Genomic DNA, 20,815 nt, shown 5'->3' with positions numbered 1-20,815 from the left:
TGCCCGGTGGGTCAGGTGACCTGGAAAAGGGGCATGAGGGTCATGCCACCCCTCTGACTCTTGCTGTGGTGGCGGGGTTGAGGGAATAAAAACTCATTTCATGTGGTAGCTCGGGAGGAGCTCTTTTATATAATGTTAATAAAGTTGAGATGTTATTATGTTTATGGTAATAAACTGAGCTGCGGCTAAATTTTACCCAACCAGATGACTACAGAGTGTTTTTTTGGGAAAGGTAAAGGGGTGGATTATGAAGGAAGCGGGGTTAGAGTATTTAGGCGGACAGCAGGGCCTATCCAGATCCCGCTGTTAATAAAGGATAACTTTCCCAATTTGGGTACTGCATCATTTCATTATCTTAAACTCTAACCAAGTTGGTAGTTTCAGGTTTATTCAGGTCTTGTATCTGGGCGGTTTACAACACTAAAAACTAGAAAGGTCTACTATGAATGCTATTAAACCTGAAATATAGCACAGCATTCGTCAGCCTAAAACAGGGATAAAGCGATGCAAAACAAAGGACTTTCTTGAAATACTAAATCTCTCTGGAGGGACATGGTTATTGCATCCTCCAACTATCACGTTATTCGGAGCGGGGTGGGTGCCAAAAGTTTTCTTACCTCTTTCGTTCGTGTATAGTACCACCAAGGTCACCACCGCACAGGTCATCAAGAGGAGCAAGACAGACAGCCCGATCTCGGCAAAGCTCCAGGATTTCTTCCCAGATTTGGTTGATTTTTCGACTATATCCATCTGACTTTCTGATTTCCCCATTATTGTAACTCTGGTGGGAAAATAAAGACACTTTAATTCTGGATTGATAAGAAGGGAAGCAGTGGAACTCTCCCCCCCCCCAAAAAAAAAAATAAAAAATAAAAATAAAATAAAATACAGGGAAGGAAGAGGGGGAGAGAAGAAAGAGAGTAGGATAAAGCCCCAAACAAATAGGAAACAAACGAGCATTGGAAAAAACTAATTACATATATTTTTCCATCTGGTTGTCCACGGATTTCTCAAGCTCATCCTCCATTTCCAGTATCCAAAGGGGAAACCGACTGTGCCTAGGTGGGTGGATTTAAAATGGTATGCCCTTCCTGGCAAAACAATTAAAACAAACAAACAAAAAAAGCCCCAAGCCTCAGAAACTGCAGGGAATAATATTCAGGGCTAAAGCTTATAGACAGAATGATCTCCCTTTTCTCCAAAATGCAATTGCAACCCGGACTGTGGCAGACGCCCCAGTAAAATCACCCCGCGCAAAGCTCCTCGCCCCAATGATCTGTCCATCACTCTTCTCGTTGATCCAGAAATTCTTTCCGGAAGATGCGACGGTCTCCAGGAGTCGTCGGCCTCGGCATCTCTCGATCGTTTGCGAGCCCGGAGTTGAGAGGCAGCCTTTGCGCGCAATGCAGACGGCGACTGGGTTCCTTTGAAGTAAGACCTTGCCGCCGCGGTCACTGGAGCAAGCTCAAGCGCAGCCCTTTGATATTCAACCCTTCTGAACCCAGATCAAAACTTCTGAGCTTCAGATAAATAAATATACGGTCCCAAGGGAAGTGAGGAGAATGCCAGTGAACAGAAAACACTTTTCTGTTTTTTTTTCTCGTGAAGCTCCTTATTACCCGGCGTTGCTATATTTCTGAGCATAAAGATAGAAATTAAATCTACCCAGGAAAAGCACCAGCAGCCCTGCAGTTCCCTCTTCTGGGTACATATAAATTCAGGCATTTTTGGGACTAGATGGAATACACAAATCGTGCAACTTTTTTTTAATGTTTTTGTTGCCCCAGCCCAGAACCTCATTATATATGTTATAAACTAAATTTGGGGGGAGGATAGGGAAAGAGGGGGGGTGTAGGAATTAGGGGAGGGTATTGAGAGATGTAATGGATATTTTGGAAATATATTTTGAAGAAATGAAAGATATTTGATGGAAATTAATATGATGAATTTTAATTTAATGATTATTTTATTGTATTACATTATTGTATATTTACTAATTTCTTCATTAAAAATGTTATAAATTAAAAAGGAATGTAATACTCGTTCTGTGTTTCTTTTTTTTGGACTACGGACGGTTCATATTGTTAATACCTAGTCAAGCCGCAAGACTGGACAACCAAATCTCCAACCTTCTGATGACCACCCCAGACTATAGGACATTCAGAAAGGAAATAAAGACCACACTTTTCAAGAAATTCCTGAAGCAGCAATAACATCACGACCTCTTAGTAACACTAAAACTGACGCTCGATCTACCCATTACTGCACTAATTAATAACAAAAGAACCTCCACTTTGACCACCTATCAACTCTACTACAAACCACCTCACCCTCAACAACCCGCTAAATGTCTATAAGATCTACAACCTACCTCTCTAGCTAATCATTGTAACTCTGTTTTTAAATTAACCTTTTGTAATCCGCCTTGAACCGCAAGGTAATGGCGGAATAGAAATCCCTAATGTAATGTAATGTAATGTAATACATTGTTTCCTTAAGTATCATCTATTTAAATCAATGGTATCTCACTCCAGACTTCATAGCACACCCAACCAGTCTGGTTTTTCAGGATATCCTTAGTGAATATGCAAATATAACTCATGAATATTTATTGTGGGTTTCCTGGAAAAACAGATTGGCTGACTGTGCCCCTAGGACTAGGGTTACCCTATGGCTCCAGAAAAAGGAGGACGCGTTGAGACATCCGAATTTTACTCCCATTCCTTTCAGTGGAAGTAAAACCCGGATGTCTCAATCCATCCTCCCTTTTCTGGAGCCATATGGTAACCCTACCTAGGACTAGGCCAGGGGTAGGCAATCCTGGTCTTCGAGAGCCAGAGCCAGGTCAGGTTTTCAGGATATCCACACTAAATATGCATGAGATAGATTTGCATCTCAAGAAGGCAGTGCATGCAAATCCATCTCGTACATATTCATTGTGGATATCCTGAAAACCTGACCTGGCTCCGGCTCTCAGGAATTGCCTACCCCTGGACTAGGCTGATATGCACTGATAAATCTTGGTCAAAAATAAGATAGATGTGCCATTGTAACTAAATATTTTTTTCTATATAATACTCTTTCCTATAGCTTCACATATAACACATTTGTGTGTTGAGGTATACATACTACACGCCAGAGTTAATATTCAACTAGGGTTGACCGTGGACCAATCAGAATTGGTTTGTCTTTATTACTTTCTACCTTCAATTTCACACACCAATAAGCACAGCAAAATAATTTGTCTTCACCTCGTTTCCTAAAAGTGATTCTTTTAAAAATATATCTTTCTGGCAGAAGCTCCTCTCCTCGTACTATGGATGCGAAAATGGGAAATTTCCATTTGTGTGGAAATGAACAGTCTAGAGCAGGGCTGCCCAAGTCCGGTCCTCGAGATCTACTGGCAGGCCAGGTTTTCTGGATATCCGCAATGAATATGCATGAGAGAGATTTGCCTGCACTGCCTTCTTGGTATGCAAATCTCTCTCATGCATGTTCATTGTGGATATCCAGAAAACCTGGCCTGCCAGTAGACCTCAAGGACCGGACTTGGGCAGCCCTGGTCTAGAGCGGGAGTGTTTAATCCAGTCCCACCATTTTCTCAAGGTCTGCACTGAAGCGGGCGTAGTTCCTGCCATAAGAAGTACTGGGTCGAAGGAGGGGGGGGGGGGGAAGGTGCTGCTAGATACCAGGGACATGCTTTTAAATTTTGGGGTGGGTTGTTGAGTGGGCAGGAGGGATGGAGAAAGGCTTCTTGGTCCCCTAGTGCTGGTCTTGGTCCCGATGCCAACTGCAGGAGCTCAACACCAGATCTGTTGGCATGTTTCTGATCTTGAGCTCCAGCGGTAGACATCCTGTGCTGTAGCTTTAATAAGCTATTTTGCATTCTTTTTTTAAAAATTAGTTATTATTTTACACAATGTAAACAAGTGCTGAGAGGATGATATCCAAAACCCCCAGAAACAAAACATATTCAATATAGGCAGTCCCCGCATTACTGATGCCTGACTTAAGTACGACTCGTACTTAAGAACGCAGTTGCAGCTTCATTTGATTTCACTGATCAGTATTTCCAGTGGCCTAGACTTCTCCTGTAGCAGATTCACCACATCACCGTCACATACATCGACTCCCAATACAAGCAGGAATACAATTCAAATTCTACTGTCTACTATTTAAAGCGATGAATGGAGACAGCCCAGCCTACTTGAACGACCGCCTTATCCAACCTGCCACAGCCAGGCTAAGGAGAGCCCAGACACCATTCACTTATCCCCCAATCAGAGGCGTCAAATGCAAAAAAAAAAAAAAATGTACAATGGCCTACTGGCCACACAGGCAGCGAAGACTACAAAACTTTCAGAAAAGAAATAAAAACCCTGCTATTCAAGAAATCAATCAAGATAAACTAACTCCGCAGGAAGCATTTCAATCCCCCAAAGTAACCTGCTCAACTATGTAACTCCTCTGGAATTGTCCAGATAACCTCTTATGCAATCCGCCTTGAACCGCAAGGTAATGGCGGAATAAAAATCACTAATGTAATGTAATGCCTGGCCACATTAAGAACAATGTGTGGTTGTGCATGCTGTTCCTTACAGGGAACACTGGTTAGGGACAGTTGGCCATTTTGTCAGCTGGGAGCAGAATCTTAAAATCTACAAGTTCCGAGTTACATACAAATCTGACTTAAGAAGTAACTCGTTCTTAACCCAGGGACTGCCTGTAAAGGAATAATCAAGCCATTGTGACATCATTGATGAAGTTGGCTCTTAGGCATTGATGGAATGAGGCATTATGACATCACAATATGAGCTCTGGAATGTTGCTACTTAAGAATAGGTTGTGGCTTCATTTGATTTCACTGAGCTGTATTTCCAGTGCTATACACGTCTCCTGTAGAAGATTAAGGAATGATGCATGGCCACATTAAGAACAGTGTGTGGTTGGGCATGCAGTACCTTAGAGGGAACACTGGTAGGGACGCTTGGCCCTTTTGTCAGCTGGGAGCAGAGGTAAGCAGCAAAAATCTTAAAATCTTCAAGCTCTGAGTTACATACAAATCCGACTTAAGAACAGCTTGAAAAACGTACCTCGTTCTTAACCCGGGGTCTGTCTGTACATAATCATTTTCATCCAAATCTTTGGTAATAAAGAAAAATGATGCATGCATTTTAATGCGCTGTGCGCTGATGTCCATAGCATAGCAGGGCAAAAGCCATTGCAGCATACAGAAGCCATTAAAGAACAAGGGTATACTGTGGCCCGCGGTAGCCTTCTGTATTAGCCACTAGCCAGTCAGGTTTTCAAGAAAAGTGTTCCGAGACACACTTTTTCCATCGCTTTACAAGTTTCGGAATCTTTTGAATGTTGACGCGCTCCGCATAGTTTGTTAGAAAACGAACACTTCGGACTCCCGAGGAAGGCGTGTTCATCGAAACATGGACCGTGCTGGGTCTTTGATTCTCCATAACAAAGGAGGACCCACTTTGAAAACGACGTCTTATTAACTAAATAAAGCTCCTTAATTAAGTGTATCAAGTTCTGCAGTTTCTTCTTTTAATTTCGGTGATGTGCCGAAAACAGTGTGCCCTGCTAGTCCCAGGGATCACCAATATTATGAGGCGCAAGGCCACACAGCCCAGGTAAACAGATTTAGGCGATATATACATTTTTTAAATAAATAAATATTTTCTTTTCTCCCTTCCCTGCAGGTGACCTTGAGGACCTAACTGATTAACTTCACTGTCAACCCCCAGGGGGCACCTGAGAGGTACAATTACACTTCTCTCTCTGTATTCACGGTTTCAGCATTCCCAGTTTCGATTATTCACGGTTTTTAGCTTTCTGGCTCCTCCCCCCAAATTACATCAGCTTGCATAGAGAAATCGCTGATTCCAAGCGTTTACAGAAAAAAAATCGCTGGTTCCCAGCACTTTCTTCACCGTGTTTTGCTTCTCCTTCAGGAGCAGGCCAGGTCTCCCACCATGTTATTCGCGGTTTCACCACATTCACGATGGTTTTTAATAGAGAACAGCGAATAACATATGAAAAAATTATTCGCGATTTTTCTGTATTTGCGGTTCTGTTAATCCCCTATCACAGCGAATACGGAGGGAGAAGTGTATATGCTCCAGGTGTACTTAGCCTTAGAAGAATTCCATTCCAACGTAGACACTCTCCAACTTCCACAATGAAACTATAATTGATGAGATGCTTGATTTTTGAAAATTAGAAGATTTGAAATGGTTAAATGTGAGCACTTGTATCAGTGGTTCCCAAACCTGTCCTGGAGGACCCCCCAGGCCAGTCGGGTTTTCAAGACAGCCCTAATGAATATGCATGACAGAGATTTGCATATAATGGAGATGCCAGGAATGCAGATCTGCTCCATGCATATTCATTAGGGCTATCTTGAAAACCCGACTGGCCTTGGGGGCCTCCAGGACAGGTTTGGGAACCACTGACTTGTATAATGGAGGTTTTCTGACCGGTGATATTTAAATCCTTGATGGAGCAATTGACGCTGTTCTGAAATGTGCGCTTCCCAAGGTTTCTCCATATTTTTTTTACACTCTAACTTTCATTTGATGACGTTATTTAATTCTCTGAGTGGGGCTTGAGTGCAAATATAGCCACCCTTATACAGAACAGTCTTTCGTGTATTTTGTACAAGTCATTAGTAAAGTTGGATCATACCCACATCAATCTCTTAGGGCTCCTTTTACAAAGCCGAGCTAGGGCCTTAACGTGCGGAATAGGTGGTGAGCAGGTGGTAGATTTTCATCTAGCGTGCACTATAGCGTGCGCTAATCCGCAGGAGTTTCGTCAGCCGTAAGCCTGAAGTCATTATGCCATTGTATAGATCCATGGTGAGACCCCACCTGGAGTACTGTGTGCAATTCTGGAGGCCGCATTACCGAAAGGATGTGCTGAGACTAGAGTCGGTCCAGAAAATGGCCACCCGGATGATCGCGGGTCTCAAGGATCTCCCGTACGAGGAAAGGCTGGATAAATTACAGCTCTACTCACTCGAAGAACGCAGAGAGAGGGGAGACATGATCGAGACGTTCAAGTATCTCACGGGCCGCATCGAAGTGGAAGAAGATATCTTCCTTCTCAAGGGTCCCACGGCAACCAGGGGACACCCGTGGAAAATCAGGGGAGGGAAACTGCACAGTGACACCAGGAAATTCTTTTTCACTGAAAGAGTGGTTGACCGCTGGAATAGTCTTCCACTTCAGGTCACTGAGGCCAGCAGCGTGCCTGATTTTAAGGCCAAATGGGATAGACAAGTGGGATCTATTCACTGAGTTAGGTGGGGGAGGGTCATTGCGGTGGGCAGACTAGATGGGCCGTGGCCCTTATCTGCCGTCTATTTCTATGTTTCTATGTAGCGCACCTTTGAAAAAAGGAGCCCTTAGTATTTTTGGTAAAGGCGAAAATCTACACCTGGACCTTAAAGAGAAATTGCCCACTTCATCTCCCCTCCATTGTGCGGTTTAGCTCTGGATAATGTCTTAATGTCTGAGAAACTGAGTTGCCAGGACCTAGACCAGCGCTCCAGTAGGAGTAGGTCGTGCATCATGTTGTCGGGCATTGAATTTATGTCTGTTGTGCTTTTGCCCACTACATTGCTTAGTTTGGCGTCATCGGCGAATAATGTTATTATACCTCGGAGCCCTTCTGCCAAGTCTCTTATGTAGATGTTGAAAAGGATCGGGCCCTTTTTCTGGAGTCATATGGTAACCCTAAGTAGGGTTACCAGATTTTCCTGAAGGAAAAATCTGGACCCAAGGCCATGCCCCCAGGCATGCCCAGTTCTGCCCATTCATCCTGTGTCACGCCCCATTCTGCCCACAGGCGGCATCCACTTGTGCACAGATGCAATGCAATAATCTGCGCATGCATGGATGCCCCTTCCTAATGCAATTTTGATGGGAAGCTTTTCAAACCCCAGACAAAGTACCAGGTTTTGAAAAACTGTCTGGACCCCAGATGTCTGGTAACCATAACCCTAAGGCCATTGATCTAGTTTGTACCCAAGGCAATGGGCTCCCTCCAATTATTCCGCAAGCAACTGAAAACCTGGCTTTTCACTAAAATGTAATTCTATCCCCCCCTTAACTCTTCTCTTCTATATATAAGTTCATGTAAACCTTTTTTTTTCCTTCTCTTCCTATATTTTAAGTTCTTGTAAACCGTGCCGAGCTCCACAACATCCGTGGAGATGATGCGGTATATAAACTTAAGGTTTAGTTTAGTTTAGAAAGAGGTTCCAGAGCTCCATCAACAGTCCTTTATTATGCTGCCATCACAATGCTTTCATTCTCACCCCCTTGCCCCTGGGTTCCCCTTCTGCCACACTGCAGGTCCTGTGTTTCTCTGCTTTGCCGAAAGGCAGAGGCTAAGATAGCCATTCTATCTCAGCAGGCTTGGATCTGTGCATCGCCCTGTGCCGAAGACGACGTAACCAGCCCTGCTAAAACATCTTCGCAGTCTGCGATTCTGATTTTAATGACCTCAGTTCCTGTACTCCAGGGGCAGAGCTTGTACAGTTCCCTAACCTCAAAGATACTCATCATGGCTTTTAATTATTCATGGATTTTAATTGCCTTAGGAATATATAATTGCTTTGCACAATCTGTGTCATCGTTTGGATATTTGAAAGTAGCAGACCTAATTTCTTTCTAAGGAGGGCTACTGCTTAGGGCACATCAATCTGTGTCTTGACAGATTATGATACTATTATATTCATGTAAACTGCTCTGAGCTAACCTTGGGAGAACGGTATAGAAAACTGAATTTAAAAAAATATATATATATTGAAGCTGAGAAGGGTTTTGTGGAGCAATTTATGTGCCCATATATCCTTTGATAACACATCCACATGGTACCTTCTATGGAAATGAGATAACAAGTAGTTGCATATTTCTTGCAAGGTTATTTAAAACCTCTGAGGCCCAGATTCTCAAAACTTTAGCACAGTCGCTAAACTGGTAACAACGGGATCTGGATAGACCCTGCTGTCTGCCTATATATATATATATATACATAACCACAAACCCCTCTTCTTTACCCACCCTCTTAACTCCCCAAAAACACTAAGGAGTCTTCTGGTTGGTACAATCAGCCGCAGCTCAGTTTATTAACCAAACACATAACAAATCTTAACTTCATTAGCATAATGAACATTGTATAAAGCGCACCTCCCGAACTACCAAGTGGCTTAGTTTTATTCCCTCAACCCCGCCACCACAGCAAGAGTCAGAGGGGTGGCATTTCCCTCATGCCCCTTTTCCGGGTCACCTGACCCACCGGGCATGGCTCCCCGCCATCCCAACGCTCATCACCCGATGAGCCTCCTGACCCAGTAGCTCTGGAATCCGCCTCCTCCCAAACTACAACAGCCACACCCAACAAAGGGCGGGAGGGCGGGAAAAAACCGCCCTGGAGGACCTCAGGAGGAGTCGAGTCCTCCAGGGTCCCAGCTTTAAAGCCTTGCCCCCGCGTCACTCCACCAATGAATTGAAACTTATTTCACTGAAAGTCTCTCCACCCTATCCTGTCTGTTCCTTTCTGTCCTCCCCCTAACTACACTAACCCGCCTACCCAGCCGACGGGCAACACGAGGGCTCTACCAGCCCCGCGTTACCTTACGCCCGTCGACACGGGGTCTCGGGCTCCCATTTTCCGACAGTTTAGCCTGCATGCATTTTGGTGGCGGATTATCAAAACGGCTCTTCTCTGTCTTTAGTGAGCTTTCCAGCAGTCTCCGACACTGCCATGCAAATGGGCTCTTCGATAATGAAATGAGCACTCCAGTCGATTTTTAAAAATCGCAGAGTGACTGGTCCGGAGGTGCCAGTACAGTGACAGCACTGTTAAAAGTGCATCTTGTGGCGTGTGTTTTGACTGTGGCTAATGAAAAAAAATAAAAAAATTACATGAAGAATCCTAAATTGTAGTCTATTTTATTTTTTAGTGGGAGTAGTAAAAGCACGCTTGTATTATAGCCCCCTTTTACAGTGGGAGAGATGCCCAATGTCTTCTGCCACCAATCAACCCCCCAACCCCCCCCAGCAGGAGAGCTGCCCATGCTCTCCTGCCACCACACAACCTGCCGTGCCTCCGATGACCCCAGCCCTCTCCCCCTTACCTTAATTTCAGACGGCTGGCCAGAGGGATGCCTACTCCCTCTGGCCAGCAGGCCTGCCTCTTCAAAATGGTGGGCCTTCCCCCTCCATGGTGCACCCACACAAACTAATATGCCCCATTCTCACACACATAACACGATACAACCATACCTATCCACATATGTGCACATATTATGACCCCAAAGACACACATGCACAGATACACACAAAGATGTACAAAATACATGCACACGAGCACAAAACACAGACACTGTCACTGACACAGACACACATACACAGCAGAAATATACACACAGAAACAAAATACGCAAACATATGCAAACAAAAACCGGAATACAAACACACCTTCACCCACACAAGAGAGAGATACATAAACACACACAAATGAAACAGAGATACACTCATAGATGAGCAAACACACACACACACACACACTTACAGATGATTGGAATTAATTCCACGAACCATGTTCTGCATGTTTTCCCCACTAAGTGCCCCCTCCCCCACTATCGCCTTACTCCTGTCCCTGCTATGCAGGCTTTCAGTGATTCAGATGTGTATTTTTGGTACACTAACTAAAACGCGTGGGACAAACGCATGCCAATAATCTCACGCAGGACTTATGCGCGCTGGATTAAAACAGCTACAGTAAGCACTCCAAGGGGGTGTTTGTGTGTGTGTGTGTGTGGGGGGGGAACCCTCCCATTAAACTTAAAAGTGTTTGAGCTCCCTTTGGGGGGTGAGTGGGGGGGGGTGAACCCCCATTACAGAGGAAACTTCCTTTTTATCCTCGTTTTGGTGAGTAATCAGCAGTTTCCTCTGTAATGGTGGTTCCCCCCCACACACACCCCAAGCGAGAGTGCAAACACTTCTAAGTTTAGTGGGGGGGGGGTCTCCCCCTCCCCACACCCCCTCAGAGTGCTTACAGTAACTTTTAATACGGCGTACATAAGTCCTGAGCGTGTTTGTCCCGTGCAGTTCTGACGGGTCACTGTATTTTCTTGTCTTTGTTGTTAACTTTACTGTGAAATCTAGTGACTAAACCTTATAGCTTCTTAGTGGTTGCTACATATGATGACTGACTGAACCAAATCATTTGATATTCATTATGATAAGATCTCCTAGTGGTAGAAAAGTAGTTATGGCTTTTGAACAGTCAAACAGTGGCACCCTGTGGTGAAACTGTAAAACTCATCCTTTGAAATCTTTTGACAGTAGATAGAGTCCCAGCAGCTGAGCCAGCAGGGGAAGCTCCAAACAGCTGAGTGGAAGGGGAAGACCCAAAGCTTGGGGAGTCCTACTGCTCAGCTGATCGGGGCAGGGAGAGCAGCTTTTTTTTAATGGGCGCGGCTGTTGTGCATGTGTGTTTGTTGTGCATAAACTACAAAAGATCGCATAAAGAGGAAGACAGGTAAAAATATCTGGAAAAGTTAAGAGATTCTGATCAAGTAGTCAGGAAAGCAAAAATACAAATGGAAAAAAAAAATAGCTAATATGGTAAAACAGGGAGACAAAACATATTTTAGATACATCAGTGATAGGAAGAAGTGCAAAAGTGGCATTGTGAGACTCAAAAGTGAAGGGGAGAAATATGTAGAAGCTGATAAAGAAAAGGCTGAATTGCTTAACATATATTTCTGTTCTTTAGGCTGAAGCGCCAGGAGGGAGGACTGCAGAAGACAAGCACGAATAAGGATGGGGTAATGGTAGAATCGATTTTCAGAGAATTGTGTTCATGAGGAGCTTGCTAAATTAAAGGCAGACAAAGCGATAGGGCTGGATGGTGTACATCTGAGGGGGCTGAAGGAACGTGGCTCTGATAGCTCTGCTGACTGACTTTTCAAATGCTTCTCTAGAGTCAAGAGTGGTATCGGAGGACTGGAGAAGGGCATATGTGGTCCCTCTACACAAAAGTGGAAATAAGGAAGAAGTAGGAAATTACAGGCCAGTAAGTCTGACTTCTGTGGTAAACAAATTAATGGAAATGCTTTTAAAACAAAGGGAATGATGAACTTTTGTTCATGAAAGAGGAGCAGGTACGATAGTATGTGATGATCTAAAGGTGGCCAAACAGGTTGAAAAGGTAATGGAAAAAGCTAGAAGGATGCTAGGATGCATAGGGAGAGGTATGGCTTGTAGGAAAAAGGAGGTATTGATGCCCCTGTAAAAGACTCTGGTGAGACCTCATTTAGAATATTGTGTACAATTCTGGAGGCCTCACCTTCAAAAAGATATAAACAGGATTGAGTCGGTCCAGAGGAAGGCTACTAAAATGATTGATGGTCTTAGTCATATGGTGTATGGGGACAGATTTAAAGTCTGTAGGAGCATTTGCGTGCAGTTTCTATCTGGAGAGATCTTCCTGGTGGGATGCTGAGTCATCTCTCTGTTTCAGAGCAGAGGGAGCAGTTGGGGGTGCACGGGCGCCGTGTGGATGCTATGTAAGTGGGGGTTTGTGGTGGAATCTTTTGTGAGTCATTACAAGGGCCTTGAAAGCACAGCGCTTGCTGGCAGGTAGCCAGTGGGCTGCGTAGAGTGCTGGGGGTTGCAGAAATTGAGGTTGTATAGGAGGCGGATTGCTGAGTTTGGAACTCACTGGCGGCGTTTTAAGTCCCTTGTGGTGATTCCGTTGAATAGGGAGTTGCAGTAGTCTATCCTAGAGAGCACATAGGCATAGTGGAGCTGGACTAAATATGGTTTTGAGAGGTAAGGTTTGACCCTTCGCAGCTGGCATAAGTAGTAGAAAGAGGTGGAGACCACCTGTGAAACATGGGCAGAGAGAGACAGGTGTACATCCAGTATCACTCTGAAAGGTCACTTGGACACACAAAGTCAGAGGCGTGAAGAAGTACAAGTTTTATTCACAGCATGCATGCTGGACCCCTGAGCTCCAAGCTGGCTCAGAAGTGCCGAAACCAGGAAGTTACAGAGATATTTATTCATTTTTCTGGCTATACAACTGAATTCTAGAAAAAACTTTTCACGTGTTACTTTTCTTAACACTCATTGGTTTTAAGCTCACACTAGCAGGTCACTAGCAGGACACTTATCTAACTCTTACAATAAATGTACAGAAGGGCAGGGTACATCATGGCTCAAACTCTTATCTATTCAGCTTACAATGTGGTAAGGTAGGGACATACATTTTAGGCAGATGCAGTCAATAGATTATACACTCTTTTCAGCTATGTAGGCCAGAGCAATATTTTAAACATCAGTTAACTATTTCATGACCCTACATTCCCCCCTTTCAGGCTGGCGTACCTAAGGAGCCAAGCCTGACAAAATAAAGTTAGGGGTCAGGAAAGTCGGAGTTCCCAGTAGGTAAGTGGGAGAGGGCAAGGGCCAATGCAGCAGTGGAACGTTTGACAGCAGAGTCCATAGTTCAGTGGAGCAGCTTTATGGCTATGGGGACCATACAGGGCAGGCAGCAAAGGAGCAGAGAAGACAGGGCAGCAACCAGCAAAATGATATTCAGTGCTGAACCAGAGGGCAACCAGGAGCTGAAGGTACCAGAGATCCAGTCTGCAGTAAGGTCACGCCAGGTCTGGTCAGGAACATGAGCCAGTTTGGTGATACGATCCACAATGTCCTTGATCATTTTACTCAAGTTCAAGGCAGCAGTTGGAGAGGTTGAATTTATCACAGGCACAGCAGCTAGTAAATAGTCCAAAGCTAGACGATTCTGATAAATAGCAGTGCACATTTTAGCATTCTCTCTGCCAATGGTACTCAAAGCTCGGGAGGTCTCATTGGTTATCAGTTCAAGTACAGCTTATAGACAAATAATGCAGTTCAGCATATAGATTGGGGTCCGATAGCCCCAGGTGTCATCCTCTGTCCATGTGGCAGGTTCATAAGCAGCAATGATCCGTTCTGCAGGCCAGTCATCACCCCATTCACCTATTTTAAGGGAATTGGTGGAAGTAGACCACTTTTGGCGACCTCTGGTGTTGAATACAGGGGCTCCCAGGTGTTCACCATCGGGAAGAAGCTGGGACGAATCATGCAAAGCACACATGTACCAGTCCATTAAGCAGGCAACCAAGAGTAGGCAAACGGATCACAGAGCCAATATCAACTATCAGGAGCTGACCATAATTCATAGGAAGTTCCATTAAGCAGTGTCTGAAGGGCTGAAGACAGTGGGAAGCAACAATGGAGGTTCACAAGGCCCATCGTGAAGGTCGTGGACCTGACGTAAAAGTGAGGGTCTGTGAAGTCAGGTTTAACATGTCCAGCTGCATTGCCTCCCATAGCCACTGTTCTCCCATACCAGTCCCTCCTCATACAAAATAATTGCTAACATTAAGAGTCTGACCTATAGTTTCAGCAAACTATATAAACAGATTTCTAGTGATTACAGGATATTAGTATCTACTTTCATAATTTCATAAAACTGGGGAAACACCACAGAGTGATAGACAGGAGCACATGAGTGGGATACAATTCGGACATATACATCAGTACCTGAGTCTCACCTTTTACCATCAATATACAATGCCATGCAGTCTCTGGCCTTCTGGACTTGGACATTGGCATTCCAGTTATATGGGTCAGTGATAGTGAAATAAATGGGGAGATATTATGTTTTATACTGTGACTTTTCACGTTAATAATGCACTCCAGTTAATCACAGTTATATCTTCTAAATATATTATTTCTTAAAACTAATAAGATAATATGAATATATATCATAAGGTGATGTGCTCAGACCTTTTACCCAATAAATAGTGCAGTCACTATAATGGGTTTAACAAGGGGACCATCATTGCAACCACCTGTCCCCGCCCTCCCTCAATATTCTTAGCCTTTTATAACACTAAGATAGTACTTATCTGAATGGGGAGGCTTAGTGTAGATGAACTTGTCTTTGTTAAACCTCATCAGTGATCAAATTAAAGTGTTAACGTGCAGTGTTAAAATCCACAACCATGATTTCAAATATCTTTCCCGTCCCCCCCGACTCGAGTTTCGTTTCCTTCGTCGGGGAGGGACACTGAAACCGGCAAACAGAGGTCAAACTGCTTCAAAATCTGGGAACCGAGTACCTCAGTGATAGTGATAGTGATAGTTTCAGTGATAGTGAAAACCATGGGATTACAGTAGCCTGTAGTACACAAGGGGCCGGAGCTAGGACCTATAGTAAGGGAGGCAGACGGGGTATTAGGGGGATATTTGTGTGGGTTATTGTAGGTGGCCCACAAGACACTTTCTCATAAAGGACAGGCTCCACCATTAGTGAAGGTTTCCTCATAGGGGCAGTTCTTAAAGGCATCAGGTTATACAGACCTATATACTTAGCACATTTGGTATAATAACGCTGTCAATCTAGGGAGCCACACAAAACTGAATTAGGGGTAGTACCATGACCTTGAGAAACATCAAATAGCACACATGTATCACAATACAAAGACACCAGGCGAGTGGGGTCTACAATAAGAGTCTAGTTGATAAGTGGACCCTCAACATCATCAATGCAGATTTCTGCCCACTTTTAAACTTCATCACCAGTAGGTTGGAAACAGAAAATACTCTCTGATGTTTGACACTTTCTGTACTTAACTCCTTCATGCAAACAAACATCAGGCAAAGGGGCTGCACTTGTTAAGTACAAAATACAGAAGAAAGAAACATAAGTAAGGGCAACACAAATATCAGATATATATATACTAACATAGGAAACTCATTTTTCTTTCAGGCACAACTTAGAAAACTTCAAACAGTTATACTCAAGACACTTGCTAAAGGCAGTGGTGAACCACAGGCAGTCAATTAAACTCAAACACTTATAAAGAATTATATTCAGAACACCTGCTAAGTACAGTGGTAAATATTCAGAACTTTTGAGGTCTTAGAAAGCTTCAGCTGAAGATCCGTATTGTAGTGGAACCAAGTTTCATGTCCGGACACCTTTGACAACTGTAAGAGAAGAAATTAGGACAGTAAAAGGACCTATCCACCTAGGTTTCAGGGGGTCTGACTTCCAAGTTTTAGCCATACTGTATTTACAGGGACATACCCATGGACTTGTGTAGCTATTGATAGTGGGGCCCTTTCCAGGACCCATTTGTGGAACTCTTAAAGGGCTTTAGCTAAAGACTGGACCTGACTCTGGAGGATATCTGATTCCAGAGTAGCAAAGGAACCAGGATCTGGGTTCACAATGGGTGGTGGCCGGCCAGACATGAGCTCAAATGGGGCTTAGATGGGATGCATCTAATCTGAAAAGAACAGAAGGCAGCAGGACAGGTCAGGACAGATTAGTTTCTTCAATTCATTTTGTGAGAAGGGTCTTAAGAGTTCTATTTATTCTTTCGACCTGACCAGAGCTCTCAGGATTGTAAGCAGCATATAATTTCTAATCAATTTGGAGGGCCTGAGCAATTTGTTGGACAACATCGGCAATGAAAGCAGGGCCATTGTCACTGCCTATAAAAACAAGGAGATCAAGGCACGGAATTATTCAGGAGGTGCTTGGTTACTTCCCTGGCGCGTTCAGTGCAAGTAAGGAAGGCTTTGACCCATCTAGTCAGGGTGTCTGTGAAGACTAGGAAGTGACTGAGGGAACGGGAAATGGGCATGTGGGTAAAATCTACAGACAGAACCTGCATCGGATATGTTCCAATAGGTTGGTATCCAAGAGGTGGCAGTCATCTGATTGGGAATTTTATTCTAGAACCGACAACACACTGTCGGACCATATTCCGGACTAGCTGATCAAGGTGATTGATAAAGAAATGTCTCTTGAGAGTCAATTTTCATAGCGGGTTCTCCAGAGTGTGCCAGATCATGGCATCTTTTGACAATCGTGAGGGCCAGGTGTTGAGGAATGAATATGAGGGTACCCGCTGTGCTTGCGTTTGAAGTATCAGTGTGTGGGTCTGGATTGGCACTTGAATTGGCGCATTTTGTATCCACCCCCCTTTCAGGACAGACTGGCCCAAAATAATGCATGCCCAAGTCTGTTCCTGAGAAGCGTACTGGGGTGTAAGGGAATCCAGAAAAGGAATGATTGTATACAGAGGAGCCGAAAGAGGGGGCAGAGACTGGCAGCTCGGGCTGTGCGGTCGGCAAGGGCATTGCCACGAGAAACAAGGTCCATCACGCGTCTGTAAGCATGGCAGTGCATAACAGAAACACGTGAGGGTAGTTGTACGGCCTCAAGAAGGTCAAGAATGAGGGGAGCATGATGGATCAGGCGGCCGGAGGCTGTAATGAAACCTCGATGTTTCCAGATGGCCCTATGGGAATGCAAGTTAAGGAAAGCATATTTGGAGTCAGTATATATATATTGCAAGACTGAGAGGCAGAGTGGCGCAGGGCAAAAGTGAGAGCATAAAGCTCAGCTTCTTGGGCAGAAGGGCCAGAAGGCAGGGGCCTGAGTCAGAAGTTTTGGAGGCAGCGAAAAGACGCTCCTGAAGTTGGGTCCAGACAAAAGGGGCTGAGTCAGCGCCTTTGGTGGAATCATACAGAGGACGAGCAATAGTAGAGAAATCAGGGATCCAGATGGGACAGTATCCTGCAATACTGAGAAAGGTGCTCAGAGCCTTGCAGTTATCAGGGACAGGGAGACTACAGACAGCCTAGACCTCGGTGTAGGAAGGGACCTGGTACCCTTGGAGATTTGAAAGCCAAGGTAGGTGACACGAGGAAGGCATACTTGAAATCAATGTAAATATGGCCACAGGAAATTTAAAAGGCAGACCCACTATCTGAAAGACTCAGATAAATAATAATAATAACAGTTTATATACCGCAATACCGTGAAGAGCTATGTGGTTTACAAAAGATTAGAGAAGGTACAAAATAATTGAACTTAAGATGTGTACTAACACATAAGAATTGTTCTCAATCCCTATTCTATATCAGGTTCCTATCCCAAAGAGCTGACTTGTAAAAATTAAGTAAAATGCAGTTCTGGATCCACCCACTAAGCAGGGTAGTCTGACACAAGCGCTCTCTAAAGCAGCAGTCCCTTCACTATCAGCTGACTGGCAAAAATATTTACTTCAATACAAAAGCATTCCTAAAAATTACATTGTTATACCTAAACTTACATTTTTTTATATACAGAAATACAAAACAAAGATTGGAATATACAGTAAAACTTTGGATTGCAAATAACTTGGTTTGCAAGTGTTCTATAAGACAAGCAATGATTAAATTTTAACTTGCTATACCAGCAACGTCTTGCAATACACGTACATACAGTATAGAAGCATCACATTTTCACAACTGAGCCAATGGTTCCTCTCTATATGACGCTGCAGGAATGCAGTGACTGTTCCAAACGAGCAAGGGCTTGCAATACAAGTATGTATATTTTTGTACACTAGTGCCCTGGAATACAAGCATACTTCTGGAACAAATTATGCTCCCAAACCAAAGTTTTACTGTACTCACAAGTTTAAACATTGTTCATTTTTATTTTTTTTACAATCAACATGGGTCTCAGTAGAGACTTACTCCCCCTTCCTACAGAATTTCACAAAGGAGAGAGAGTTGCTTAAAGATCAAAGAGATCAAATTACAGAAGTAGTCCTTTTCAGAACTTTTAAATTTAGACAAATAACTACTAAATTTGGACAAAGAACTTCTTTTTAGCATGGAATATAAGTTCCAGAAATCATATTTTTCGTTTATAAGCATTTCTAAATATATATAAACATTTTATAACATAGCCAAAAACTTTAAATCTAAAACTACTTATCTGTTTCAGGAGAAACCACATTGGAAGTGCTACACACTTCATGGCCCTTATCAGCACAAAAGGAAAAGTACTCTCCTCTCATGCTGTGAACAACTGACAGTTTAAACTTCACTAATACATTTGAACAGACAGAACTCATAAAAAAACCCGGGATACTGCAGGACTTGGGAATCAGATGAAGGGAAGAATTTGGCAAGGTCTGAAGCAAGGGCAGTGCTGAATAGAGAGGGGCTAATTTTAAAGCCCTGGGGTAGACGGGTCCAGGTTACTTAGGAGGTTTGTCCAGTGGAAGGGTTTTCCCATTGGAATGCAAAAATTGGCTGACTGGAAGAGGAACTGACAGCAAACGAATGCATAAAAACCTGACGAGTTATGTCCTCTTCCAGGGAGCCAGAGGGGGCCAGCCCACACCAAATATCAGCCATTCTAACTGGCACAGACAAATAAGGGTTGATTTGTTAAGTATAATCAAAGACAAATTCCTTTTTTAAAATTAGCTAACATATCAAGGGATCCCCACAGGTAGACAGACATCCCCCCATTGTGCAATGGAGGACAAAAACACTTCCCTGTATTCCTGGCCCCGCCCGTCTCCGGGCTAGGGAAACGCAGTACTAACAGGTCCACACTCGCTTCGTCCTCAAGGACGTCTCAGACACTCAAACACACAAAACACAACAGATTTCAGTTCAGTTACTCAACCAGAAAATAACAGTTCCTAGAATCCCTTTCCCACAACTTTTCAGCGACAGATCACGTGGCTTACTAGGCAGGAGACGAGAGACAGGATAGGGATGATCAATCCCCACTTACCAGATAGTGGCCACTCCAGGTACAGATACAGATACAGATTCTTGTACTTTAAACTGAGACTAGATAAGTCAGTTGAAGCGGTCCAACGTCCTGAGGTCTGCCAACCCCCCAAAAGGAAGGCAGCCGGCTAAGCAGACATATCAGCCGTAGGACCAGAAACAAGTGACCAATCGAGTAACCAGTGGTCAAGAGACCTTCAAGTCCCTGTTCGGGCGCCAAATGAAAGGTCACTTGGACACACAAAGTCAGAGGCGTGAAGAAGTACAAGTTTTATTCACAGCATGCATGCTGGACCCCTGAGCTCCAAGCTGGCTCAGAAGTGCCGAAACCAGGAAGTTACAGAGATATTTATTCATTTTTCTGGCTATACAACTGAATTCTAGAAAAAACTTTTCACGTGTTACTTTTCTTAACACTCATTGGTTTTAAGCTCACACTAGCAGGTCACTAGCAGGACACTTATCTAACTCTTACAATAAATGTACAGAAGGGCAGGGTACATCATGGCTCAAACTCTTATCTATTCAGCTTACAATGTGGTAAGGTAGGGACATACATTTTAGGCAGATGCAGTCAATAGATTATACACTCTTTTCAGCTATGTAGGCCAGAGCAATATTTTAAACATCAGTTAACTATTTCATGACCCTACAACTCCAAGGCTGTTAGGAAGGTGGATTCCCAGGATAATGTCTTAGAGACTTTCAGCTGGAGTTTGGTGCCTGTCAGAGAGACAGTGTTGGAGGTTGGTGAGTTGGGCGGACCGATCCTCACCTAGCGGGAGCAGCACTACAGATGACATATACAGCTTAAACATTTTTATTTTCATTTATAGAAAATGTCCTCTTGCTTTAATTAAGCCAGAGCCATTCCCTAAAACAAGGAGTGGTGCATCTCCCGTCCGCATTTGGTTTGCATGCCTCCCCAGCAAAGAGTGTGCAAGAACTAGGAAAAAGTTTAGATAGTCTCCTCAAGGATAGAAGAGACTGTGGTATATAAATGCTTGAATACCTGAATGTAAACTACTTAGGATATAAGTGGTAAACAGTGTTCCCCCGTGAATTTGCGGTTCGTGAGTCGCGGACTCGCTCATTCGCAGTCTGCTCTAACCGCCTCTTCCTGTAGTAAAGTC

General features: G+C 43.8%; 1 protein-coding gene across 2 annotated transcripts in view; it reads right to left on the bottom strand.

Annotated features, from left to right (window-relative positions):
* MMEL1 (membrane metalloendopeptidase like 1) overlaps positions 1–20,815 on the bottom strand; it is a 138,458-nt gene that overhangs the window by 100,887 nt on the left and 16,756 nt on the right. Inside the window, exons 1-2 of one of the 2 annotated variants that reach the window (XM_033922971.1) lie at positions 978–1,390; positions 618–781 (exon numbers count right to left, since the gene is read on the bottom strand). In XM_033922971.1, the coding sequence (XP_033778862.1) occupies positions 618–781; positions 978–1,027 (214 nt within the window). In that variant the 5' untranslated portion in view covers positions 1,028–1,390. Of the gene's footprint in view, positions 1–617; positions 782–977; positions 1,391–20,815 lie in introns of those variants that run through there. The other variant, XM_033922970.1, reaches the window with a different exon arrangement.

This window comes from Geotrypetes seraphini, chromosome 15 (genome assembly GCF_902459505.1).
Source record: "Geotrypetes seraphini chromosome 15, aGeoSer1.1, whole genome shotgun sequence".
Lineage (NCBI taxonomy): Eukaryota > Metazoa > Chordata > Amphibia > Gymnophiona > Dermophiidae > Geotrypetes > Geotrypetes seraphini.
The sequence above is the reverse complement of the archived record's forward strand: the minus strand, read 5'-3'. Positions and strand labels throughout refer to the sequence as shown.